The following is a 12,948-nucleotide window of genomic DNA, read 5'->3' as shown; positions in this document are numbered from 1 at the left end:
ACTTTTAATTCTGCTTAACTATAGCTAATCCCCAAAATGCATACTTTAAAAAGAGCATGACATTTATTTTGTTAATCTTTTTGTAACAAAAGGTTACTTGCAGTTTTCCTGTAATAGTGCTGCCCTAAACGTGAGGGCCAAAGTATTGCACATCTGTACTCAATCATTCATTCCTACAACAAGTACTTATTACGCAAATGACTAAATTGATAACTGCCAACAAGATACTCATACATGAGAATCTTAAGAGTCACTGAGAGATAATTAGCTTAAAAATCAATTTGACTAAGGTTTGGGGCCCTAAATGTAAGCCACTTGCTCCTTAAGATGCTGGAGAGATTCATGGGGGAAAACTGCAGATGTACAATGTAATATATACCTTTGATACTCCAATTTTATTCTGTTAATCATTGTTTTGTTAGAGCGAGGCAAGGATCACACACATTCTAGAGCTTAGAAATCCATTGATTCTCCATCTTAACAAAGACTTAAAAATCAATTTGATTATTCTTGGGGGGAAGAAGAATTACCTCAAAAACACTGTAAACATAATCATCCCTCAGGTCCTGCTTTGGTGTGTATATGATTCCATTGTGAATTATTTCTTCTGCATTGATGCATTTTTCGCCATCTTCATTCAGTTGACCTCCAAATTGATCCCTAAAGTGAGCCTTTACTGGTAACAAATTATAGACCTGTAAAGTTTGAGAGAACAAAGGGAAACTCTTTTCTGTTGCTTTATTTTAAATGTTATTAAGTTCAATATGGGATTTAAAAGATTGTGGTGTTTATTTAATATTGATAAAGAATAAAACAGAGAATCATGGAGAGATATTAAAGGTCACAGATCCTAATCCTTTTGTACAGTAGAAAGTAAGACTTAAAGAGATAAAGTGAATTGATCAATGTTGATCTGAATGTAGAAGAATATAATTAGTAGTGTTTGGGAAGTTTTGTGGGGGAGGAGATAGAGTGGAAGTTGGATAATGGGAATCAAAACACAGACAGAAGTAATAAGTGTTAGTGTTCTATAGCACAGTGAAGTGATGATAGCTCACAATAACCTATAATACTACAAAAATAACTACAAGAGCATATCTTGAGGCTCCAAAAGCACAGTAATGATAAAGAGACTGGGAGGTTAATTTCTTTGATTTGCTCAGTAAATATCATATACATGTACATGTGTATCACACTATACTGTATAAATATGGACAATAATTACATATAAATCAAAAATTTAGAAATGTTTAAGGAGGTGAAAATGCTAAACTACATAGATTTGATCATGATTTTTTTTGGACATACTGAGTTTTAAACTTAGGGTTTTGAGCTTGCTAGATAGACACTCTACCACTTGAACCACACCCCAACCCAGACTGATCATGATACACACATACATAAGTATGTATGTATATCAATTAGTCAGAATGTACTACATAAACATGTACAATTAAAATAATGATAATTAATTAAAAATATCAGAACCCATTTTAACTGAATAACGATAAAATCCAAGTCTCTGCCTCCCAGATCAAATGCCTAATTTTAAATGAAATCAAGCTATCCTTAACTCAACTAGCAAAAATGCTTTTTCTTTCTTATTATGCTTGTGTCTTCCCTTCAACAAAATTAGAGCTAAGGGCAGAACAGGTTCTGCCTGGAAGCGAGGCGGGGAAAGGGGGAGAAATGACCCAGACAATATACGCGCATGTGAATAAATGAATAAAAAATGCGTGGAAAATAAAATAAATAAATAAAAAAAGAAATTGTGGACCTAATAGAGAGGTATAATGAAAGAATAAAAGTCACTCAGAGTATGTTCTTGATACATTTTCTTTTCCCATTTTATATGATTAATGTCTTACTAAATTTTGTTTTTGTCAATTATTTTAGGACCACGGATAGCTTGAGAACAAATTAGATGCACAGGCAATTTAGACATAAGTCAGCTCCAAGGCAGTTCTTACTGTAAAACTACATGATCAGCTACAGAGAGCTCAGATCATCAGACACATCCTGGGCTCCCTGAAGACCTCATCTGGCTTCTGTCATTTCCTGTCTGACCTTCATCATGACCCCTTAACTGTTCCTGTGCTTTCATCCTAACATCATACTCTCAGCAGCAAACATGATCTTTGTAGATATCTTCATATATCAGTCACACTCCAACCCAGATTGATCATGATACACACATACATATTATATATATCAATTAGTCAGAGTATACTACATAAATATGTACAATCAATATATATATAAGTATATATATATATATATATTTATATCTCCACTGCCTTATGTAAAGCTCCTTGGTGATTTACCAACAGCAACTCTACACTATGTGAGCAGGGGATGGAAGCTCCTTTTAATTTTCTATGCCACCCACAGCCGCTACCATCCTCCTTTCTTGCCATTACATATCAGGACATTCTAAACTCACTCTGATCTCAAAGTCTTTGGGCCTGCTTTGTAATGCTCTTACTCCTTTACTTTCTTCCAATCTAAGAGGAGTCCCCTAATTCCTAGTTCAAAATTTACTCATTTTTATCTCAATGCCCTGCTTATTCCTTTTATAGATGGCACTTATCAAAGCCTGAATTATCGTATGTTTGTTTTTTTGTTGCTTGTTTGTGAGTGTAAAATGATCAGAGGATGCTGTGGGTTGTTCATCAGTAGTTATCCTGGTCTCAGAAGTGCCCATCCCAGGATCAAGATGCAGTGCATACTTGTAAAATAAATAAATGGACCATGGAGCCAGTAAACTATAGTGTTTTTTTTAGAGTGATTCATTGTAAGAAACATTTTAAAAGACAAGTTTGGAGAGTAATTCTCTTGTCTCCACTCTGGAAAACCATTAAGTGCTTGATTTCGGAGAAAGCTGAAAATCTGCATTTTTCCATACCTTGAAAGGCAATGGGTTAGGAAACAACGTTGGAAGAAATCTGGTTCAAATTCCACCTCTAGAATATATTGTTAGCATGTGCTTTCCATAATTCCTTATGTCTTAGTTATGTTTTCTTCATTCATAAAAATCAAGTGATAATACCTACCTTAAATTATTATTAATTTATTCACCCATTAAAAGTGTATTAAACAGCTGGTATACATAAGGTCCTGTGCTAGGCATGGGGAATGTCACGGAAACAATATTGCTCCCTTATTGAGACTATAACAGAAAATAAAATGAGATGATTTATGTAAAGTCCTTTGTCCAGTTACTGTTGTGGAATTTCATTGTGCCTGTCACTCTGAGGAGCTTGTTATGTGAGCATTTCGAGATATCCAAGATTGAAATGGGACTTACTGACTGTGGTGAGAGCTCAGCTTCAGGCTTTATTAGCAGCATACTCTGATCTATTGCACGGAGGGCACAAAGAGACTTAGGCGTGGCTGTGACCTGCAGATGGGTGTCCGAGGCTGGCAGACTTTGTGCTGATGAAAAAACCAAGTGAACCTGTAAAAAGAATCTGATTACAGCACCAACTTTATGAATATTGCAGTTTGAAATCTCTATTCTACTCTAGGCTGCCATGAGTCTCTTCTACACTTGCTGTCTCATTTTTTTATCTTATAGAAAGATAAAGAGATGTCTTTTCAGTCAGGGATGGTGGTTCAGGCCTGTAATCTCAGCACTCAGGAGGCAGAGGTTAGAGAATCACAAGTTTGATGCCAGCCTGGGATACATGGTTAGTTTGAGGCCAGCCTCGCCTACATAGTGAGATTCTGTCTCAAAAAAAGAAAAAAAGATGAACTCTCTCAGGAACCAATAACATCTCTGAAATAACCTAGAAATGTGGTTCCAGTTAGCTCATGGTTCATATTCCTTGTATGATGTGGGAAATGTAAATTCATTTTTATCACATTGAAATAGAATCCTGTACAGGATTGAAAACCCATAAGCTAAGAAAGATACATACACTTCTGTGGCTGACCTACTTCTGTGCACTGTCTTTGTGATGAGTGTGTGTACAGCTGACATCTCCTCCAGTTGGCAATCAGGCTCACAAGAAATTCTAAAGCAGGGTATCTGTGATAACCGTGACTGGGGATTTATTGGATCACTAAGAATTAAAAAATCTACTATGCATCCTAAGAGGTAACTGTTTCAGAATTTCAAAGAACTTTGAACAAAGAACAAAAACCAACAGAATAATAGAAAATTATATGCAATTTTTTTTAGAGATTTGATTTGCTTTGACTAGTAGAAATTCATTGGTTTCTTTTTGAGCTTAAAACTGATTTGGATTGGAATAAAGTTTCAGGATGTTTAGCTAAATAATTTATTTCTTCCAGTTCTGGGCATTGAACCCAAGACCTTGTGCTTGCAAGACAAGTATACTTGGGCCACACTGAAGTGGTTTGTATTTTGTTTTTGAGGTAGGATCTTGCTAATTTTGCCAGGGCTAGCCCTGAATTTGTGGTCCACCTGCATCTGCCTCCTAAGTAACTGGGATTACAGGAACGAGCCACTATGCCTGGCTAGCTAAATAACATTTGATTTGTGTTGGTTGAATTTAACTATAACAATCTTACTAGATGGGCAAAAGTACACAAATCTTTATGTCTCTAATTAAATACATTATTAAAACTGTGGAGAATTCTGTTTTAGAGATATTCTTATTTTAAATCAATTTAAATTCATTAAAATAAGTTTTTAAACATCCATGTCAAATGAGCAAGTAAATTATTTGGGATTATAGTTAACTGAAAATGCTATAAACCAAGAAAAGGACACGTTGGAAACCATAAAGTATTGTGCAGATTTGAAAACTGAAAGAAAAATTTAAGGCATGTTTTGACAAAGTGTTACTTAGCTATATTAATCAGTATAATCTTTAGTTAAGAATTATATTTAGTTGATTTGGAATTGTCAAAATGAATCCCCCCTGTACAACAAATATATCTTAATAAAAATAAAGGAAAACAAAACAAAACAAAAAGAATTGAGAAAAATAAACTATTTAAACCATTACATATTTAATGTGTGCAGTAAATTTTTTGTTTTTAAGGGAAGGGATTTTAAATGGTAAACATTTTTTTTCTTTCTCAAAAAAGATTGAAAAAACTTATTTAAAGTGTGTCTGTTTGAGTCTCACTTGGAATCCTTCTTCATATTCTTAGTTCACTTATTCTGTCAGGATTTCTAACTTCTAGGTTTGTTAATTAGTCACTTTAATGGATCCATTCTTTTAACTTTTTGTGGTAGTCAATAGTCAACTTTCTTCTGAGTATTGCATAGATCTTCATTTATGTTACATTTTTGGAGTTATCTTCACCTTTGACAAATGACAAGGCAAAAGGTATTTGATATGAAGAGACAGAATATAACTTCCATGGTTTTTACTTCTATGAGGAAATTTCATGGTGTTATAAAGGGATTGTCATTTGTTTTGCAAAATCAGGATGGACTCCGAGAAAAAATTTTCATTTCTCTGATTATAATTTGTAATACCTCTTTTAATTTCCAGAGTGTAAAGAGAATATTGAGTCACTAGAAAGAAACTACTGCTCCCCTGCTAGAAAGATCAAGGTGTGCTGAACACAGTGGCACAAATGACCCTTCCGAATCAACAGCAAACTCTCCATGACTAACATTGAAGACACTGAAGCAGGAAGCAGAACCATCTTCTCAGTTGGTGTGAAATACACAGAAGATCCAAATAGAACAGATACTGTGCTCTTGGACACAATCTCCAAGTTTAATAGATTTCTTAGGTGGAAGTGAAGAACGTTAAGAGTTCATTGTATATTTTTCTTAGATCATTTATATTTTAAAAATTATATAATGTAGATTTAGTTTTCATGTCAGAAATGTTCACTTGCCATAAACATACAGTAGAAACACAAAATATCACTCTCAACTTTTGGAGGAACTTGGGAGGAAGGTTTTAGGACTACTGATAGTTTTTAATGTATGCAACTTCCTTAATGTCCACATTTCAAAAACAAAGAAGAATTAAAGGACCAGCTTAATCTAAATCACTCACCTTGTTGGCAAAACAGTTTTCAATGTCAAGTTTCTGAGTGTCTGCAACAATTTCTCCATCAGGTAAAATAGTATAAATGAGTAACTCAGCAGTAGGAGCAATGTCTGATTCCACTTGAAAGGTGAAGGAGAACACCCCTTTCACTGCAAAAAGTTCAAGATTATAGATTAGGAATGCTATTCTCACTTTTATTATTTAAGAAAGGAGTTCTTAGATTATTTAACTATTCACAGTTGGAGCATGCCGCAGAGTATGTAGTCAGATTTAGTAAATATATACTGCATTAATGTATTTTAAAAAAAATAGGTTTCATTGTCTCTTCTGCTCAAGAAGAAAATAAAACCAGTGTGTGTCTCTGTTTCTAAATTAAAAAAAAATATTTAAGAGAGTCAAGAGAGGGCCAACCTAGTTTATTATAGTCAACAAAGTTATCCTTTAGAATGAAAGGAAAATGAAGACTTCCAAGATAAGAATTCATGACCAGCATTACAGAAAATACTTAAAAGGACTCCCACACCCAGAAGATGAAGCAAAATAAACATAATCATGAAGAACTTTTGTAAATGTCACAACGTACCCCCAGTACAACAATAATAAAAAAAACCAAAAGTATAAAAAAAGAGAGTGTGGGAAAGAATGAATCTCACCAGAGTGGTAGATAAAAGAATGGAAATTAAGAAATAATCAGACATAATTAATTTAGTAAGGCACCAAGCCTCTAAAATGAAAAAAGAGAGAAGAAAACAAACAAATTGTTTAAAACCACCAGAAGAAAAACAACACAATCACTGGAACTATCACATACCTTTCAGTAATAGCCCAGAATGTAAATGGTCTTAATTATCCAATTAAAATAAGCAGACTGGCTGAAGGGACTCAACAATTCATTGCCTGCAAGAATCTTATCTCACTCACAAAGGCACACACAGACTGAAAGTGAAAAGATAGAAAATGGTATTCCAAGCACATGGAATCTGAAAGGAATTAGAGTAAGTGCATTCATATCAGACAAACAGAATTTAACCAAAATCAGTCAGAAGAGACTGGAACTGAGGGCATGGCTCAAGTGGTAGAGTACTTTCCTAGCAAGTGTGAGAAGTTCAAAACATAAAACACAAAAAACATAAAGAAAGCATACTCTTTTTTTTATATATTTGCTTTTTTATTATTATTTATTATATATATTGTATATATATACATAGTATATATAGATATGTGTGTATATATATGTACAGTTGTAAATTACAAGTATCAAACATCAAAGCATTCAATTTTATAAAACACTTGTGAAAGTAAAAAGATAGACCCCAAATGTAAATTAATTATTGATTTCAATACCTCATCCTCACCAATAGATGACAAAAATTAACAAAAAAATCAGAGTTAAATTATAGTATAAATCAAATCAACATGACAGACAACTACAAAATATTCCATCCAACAGTGGTGGGGTACACATTCTTTTCATCTGTACATAGAACTTTTGCCAAATTAAATCAAATTTTAGGCTATAAAGAAGGTCTTAAACAAAAAATTGAAATAATTAGATCATAAATGAAATTAGAATTCAATAACAAGAGAAAGTACAGAAACTACACAAAAATTTGGAAACTGAACAATGCACTTTTGAATGATCAGTGGGTTATTTACTCAATCAGAAAATGAATTTAAAAATTCCTAGTTTCAAATGAAAATGGAAATATAATACACCGGAATCTGTGGAATGCAGTAATAGCAACCTAAGAGGGTATTTTGTAGGTCTTAGAAAATAGTAACAAAACAAATCTAAAATCAGTAGAAGGAAAGAAATAATAAAGACCAGAGCAGAAATAAATGAAATAGAAAAAAAATGACAAAGGACCAATGCAACAAATAGTTGGTTCTTTGAAAAGATAAACAAAATTGACAAACAGCTAAACTAACAAAAAAGAAACAGAAGGAAGATGCAAATAAATAAAATTGAGATCAAAAGAGGATATTGCAACACATGCCACAGACATTCAAAGATATCACTAGGGAACATTTGGAAAAAAATATACACCAATATACTGGAAGATCTAGAAGAAACAGACAAACTCCTGGAGTAATATGACTTGCCAAAATTGAACGAAAGGATACAAAGAACCTAAATAAGGAATAGGATTAAGTAACAGTAAAAGTCTCCCAAAAGAAAACAGGAATGAATAGATGCACTGCTTAATTTTACCAGATATTTGAAGAACTAACAACAATGCTCCTCAAATGTTCATAAAATAGAAAGAGAAGGAATCCTTCTAAACTCATTGTATGAAGTTAGTAGTACCCTGCTGACAAAAACCTGACAAGGACACAATAAGAAAGAAAACTGTAGACCAATATTCTTTCTTGATGAACATAGATGAAAAAATCCTCAATAAAATACTTGCAAATCAAACTCAATAGCACATTAAAAAGATCACATGCCATGATCAAATTGGTTTCATTCCAAGGATACAAGAATAGTTTAACATAAGCAAATCAATAAATGTGATAGAGCACATAAATAGAATGAAGACTAAAAATCATATTGTCAGCTCAATAGATGAAGAAGAATGCTCTGATAAAGTTCAACGTCTCTTTATGATAAAAACCCTGAATTAAAAGCTGTGTGTGATAGATCTTTAGCCAGCATCCTACCAACTATGGAGTAAATGACAACATTTCTTCTAAAATCAGGAATGAGACAGTGGTCCACTCACACCATTCTTGTTCAATATAGTACTAGAAATTTTAGCCAAAACAATTAGACAAAAGAAAAAATAAAAAGCATAAGATTGAAAAGGAAGTCATGCTTTCTCATCAACAAAATCGGAGAAAAAGAGAGAGGAACAAAGAGGGGGAGAACAGAGGAGGTGGTCCAAACAGTGTATACACATGTAAGTAAATGTAAAAATAATAAAAGAAAGGAAGAAAGAAAAAAATTTTGGTTTTAAAGTAAAAAAAAAAAGATTGAAAGAGAGTAAGTTAAATTATCCCTAAAAGCCTTGAGAACTCCACCGAAAAACTCTTAGAACTGCTTAACAAATAAATACTATAACAGGATACCAAATCAACCTACGAAATCTGTAACATTTCTTTCCTCAAATAATGATATTCCTAATACAGAAATCAAGAAGGCAATTCTGCTTATAGTAACCTTTAAAAAACGGAAGAGCTTACATGTTCCTGATTGGAAGACTCAGCATTGTTAAAATGGCCATTCTACCAAGACTGATCAATACAATACTCATCTAAATACCAATGACATTATTCACAAAAGTAGAAAAAACAATCCTAAAATTCATATAGAAGCACAAAAACTTCAAATTGCATCTTGAGCAAAAAGAGCAATGCTGGAGGCATCAAAATACCTGATTTTAAAATATACTATAGAGAAATTAAAACAAGAAAAAACAGTACATGAGCTAAGGTATGCCACTATATTCTACCAGCTTCCTCATCATTGAATGATAGAAGATTCCTATAATTTATAACTAGGTTCAAATTACAACATTGTTCAGGATTTGGCAAGATGAGAGGGCAAAACATAGAAAATGCTTACTGTTTCCTTGTTCAATGGACAACACATGGATTCCTGATCTGAAGATGCTTCCTCTTGCTTTGAGCTGAAGACAAATGGAAATATTTATTATTGCTTTAAAGTTTATATTTATCTTTCTTTAAATATTCACAATACATAAAAAACTCTTACTGCTTTAATTCAGAAATTATTCTTGATCACAAAATTTCTCTTCCAACATTTTCTTACGTGTGCATTAATATACTTGAAATAATAAATATATAATTTTGCAATGTTCTGTTCTTTTGTTTAATATATCAAATTTATATATTAATATTTAATACCGATCTTTCAAATTTATATGTTTCTATTAATATTTTAAGCATCTACCATATGCAAAGCAAAATAGAGTGAAGGCATATACATAGATGTAAAATATGTTTAAGTACTTCTCTATTGTTGCTTCTTTTTTTTTTTTTTGGTGGAACTAGAGTTTGAACTTGAGTTTTTTTTTTTTTTTTTTTTTGGTGTTTGCAAAGTAGGAGCTCTACTGCTTGAGCCACACCCTTGGTTCATTTTCTCTGGATATTTTGAATATGGGGTCTTGTGAACTATTTGCCCAGGTTGACCTTGAAACTTGAGTTTCCTGATCTCAGCCTCCCAAGTAGCTAGGATAATGCATGTGAGCCACCATGCCTGGTGTTTTTTTTTAGAGACAGAGTCTTACTACACAGCCCACGCTGGTCTCAAACTTTTGATCCTCTTGTCTCAGCCTCCTAAGTGCTAGGAATGCAGGCTGCACCACTAGGCCCATCTTTTTCCCCCTTTTTGTAAAACCGCAATTGTATGGTGCATTCTGTACATACTGTATACTGAAGTAAATAATGTAACTTTATTTAATTTGCATAGTAGTTCTGTGAAGTGGGTATTAACAATATCTCCAGTATTCAGGTGATATGATTGATATTTCTCTTTACAGATGAATTTTAGTAAATTATTCAAGGTCATATGACTAGGAAGAAATAAAACTGAAGTTTAAGCTGTCTTTAATATTCTATTGTTTCATAGAAGTAAGGAAATGTTACTAATAATTAATGTTTCAGTGGTGGCCAAAACATCAATGATGAATTAAAGCTTAGTAATTTCTTAGGGAGTAGTCTCTTTTCCAGCATAAAACAACAAAATTTCTATATTAACATTAATTTCTTGTAAAACCTATTACTTTAAGTGGAATTTAACAATTTTGGGTTGTGCACAATTAGTCAATGACTCCTATGCTTACCAAATAATAGAAGGTCAACTCTTTTTCATCCTTCAGGATCTGCTCATTCAAGATGTAATATGCCCGAATCGCCTGGGTTTGCCCACAAGTCAAAATACCATGAACAAGTTCAAGATGAACATAGCTCTTGCTTGGAGAAAAAAGACGATTTATAGAATGCTGTGCTTGTGAATGATATTCATCGAGCCACCAATTGTCAAAACACATGTTATTCAGCTTGTAAGTAACCTAGTAGAAAAATGAACAGGGTTTTTGTATTTAATAGCCATATCTATCTATCATCTGTCTATCTATCTATCTATCTATCTATCTATCTATCATCTATCATCATCATTTTATCAACTATCTGTCATCTGTCTAATCTATGTAATCTATCTATTATCTAATAGAATCATGTAAAATGGCTGCTCTCTCTCTCTCTCTCTCTCTCTCTCTCTCTTGCTCTGTCTTTTGGTGGGACTGGGGTTTGAATTCAGGGATTCAAGCTTGCAAAGCAAGCACTATACCTCTTGAGCCATGCCTCCAGTCCTCCTGGTTATTTTGGAAATGGGGTCTGGTGAACTGTTTTCCCGGCTGGTCTTGAACCACAATGCTCCCAATCTCAGCTAAGATTCTAGGTGTGAGCCACCAGTGCCCGGCTTCTGCTCTCTGAGATATAGCATAATCTATAGCCACATTCTCCTTAAAATCATTTAGGTTTTTTTTTTTTTCCCAGTCTTGCCTCACCCTCAGTCCTCCAAGTGCTGGCAGGCTGGCAAATCTCATTTAAGCCTTTGCTGTACTGATTCATTTATTCATTTGCTATTGAGATCAATTACCTTTTCTTAATATCCTTATGGTTGTAAACTGCCATAAGAACATTTGAATGTTTAGCACAAACTAAAAATAGCAGCATGCCAAAGAAACTGAACAAAATCAAATTGGCATCAGAATTATAAAAACATTAAAAATTTCAAGGTAATACCAAAATGATCTATCCAATGTCTCCTGGTCAAGACCATGTTTCAAGCAGAGACTACGTAAAAGTTTTCTGACACAACTTTTTGTTTCTTATGAATTAGATCTCCACATTGCTTAATTTACATGTTATTCCTTAATTGCCTTTCCTTTTATTCCTAGAGTTCACATGATTCTTGTGCATCCTTCAGCCCAGCGATCTCTGTCTTTTGGGCTCCAGATGCCCTTTTCAACTTACTGTGACTGCTGTGAAAGAAAATGTGAAGTTGGTGGTATCAATGGAAATTTCTGCCAACCCATGTTCATTAGTCGTAAAATTGGAATGGTATCCAGCCATGTCAACCCTGACAACTTTATTGGGGATTGGATCATCCTTCTCATCAAGGAGAAGAACCTAGAAAATGAAAGCTTTAGCTGGTTACAGATGTCACGCAGCAACGGCATCTTCCCCTCTGTTTCACTCACCTGTTTACCTCTTGCTCACTATTTGTCATTTATTGAAGATCTGAGAATCGTAAGGAAGACTTGTTTTGTGAGCTCTGAACTATGACCCGTCTTTTAAATATTTCAGTTCATAATTTTGAAAGCTAAATGCTATTTTATTTTGCTGTTAGTTTGAATTTAAAATAATAATTGTATATATTTCTGGGGTATAGTGTGATGTTTCAATAAACGTGTGTAATGTAGAATGATTAAGCAGAGGAGGATGAGGGAGGGAGACAGTGGAGTGAACCTAACCAATGTTCAATGTTAGGCTATTCAGAAATGTCTCAATGAATCCCCCCTGTACAATTAATGTATGCTAATAAAAATGAAAAAATATAATGATTAAATCTAGCTAATGAGCATATTCATCATTTCATTAAGCTTATGTTTTGCAGGGAGATATTTGAAATTTACCCTATAAGTTATTTTGAAATACTATCATTGGCTGTAGTCACTCTATCTTAAAATCTTTTTAACATTTTCTCTTTGAATATCTTCTGGGTACTCAAATATTTGAAAGTGGGATCACGAGCTTATCTTCCCAAATTTTCTCCATCTGTAGAGTTTTCTGTTTCAGTTTATTGTGCTTCTGTCTAGCTGATAGTTTACTCAGGAATGCTGAGGGCCCTTCTTCAGTCGTTTTCCCTCTGACATGCAGATTGCTAACTCATTGCCAGGTGTTGTTTTCTTCTTTGTCAAATATGTTTTAATCCTAT

The 12,948-nt window shown here is 33.5% G+C and overlaps 1 protein-coding gene across 4 annotated transcripts in view; it reads right to left on the bottom strand.

The window, feature by feature from the left end:
- The window catches only part of LOC109693594 (pregnancy zone protein-like), a 50,124-nt gene that overhangs the window by 16,970 nt on the left and 20,206 nt on the right, over window positions 1-12,948 (bottom strand). For all 4 annotated transcript variants that reach the window (XM_074076101.1, XM_020174957.2, XM_074076102.1 and 1 more), the window contains exons 11-16: window positions 11,985-12,140; window positions 10,790-11,017; window positions 9,550-9,613; window positions 5,991-6,133; window positions 3,308-3,457; window positions 531-695 (exon numbers count right to left, since the gene is read on the bottom strand). In XM_074076101.1, the coding sequence (XP_073932202.1) occupies window positions 531-695; window positions 3,308-3,457; window positions 5,991-6,133; window positions 9,550-9,613; window positions 10,790-11,017; window positions 11,985-12,140 (906 nt within the window). The remainder of the gene's footprint in view (window positions 1-530; window positions 696-3,307; window positions 3,458-5,990; window positions 6,134-9,549; window positions 9,614-10,789; window positions 11,018-11,984; window positions 12,141-12,948) is intronic.

Source organism: Castor canadensis, chromosome 6 (assembly GCF_047511655.1).
Source record: "Castor canadensis chromosome 6, mCasCan1.hap1v2, whole genome shotgun sequence".
Taxonomy (NCBI): Eukaryota; Metazoa; Chordata; class Mammalia; order Rodentia; family Castoridae; genus Castor; species Castor canadensis.
Note: the sequence above shows the minus strand (reverse complement) of the source record. Positions and strands in the feature narration are given on the sequence as shown.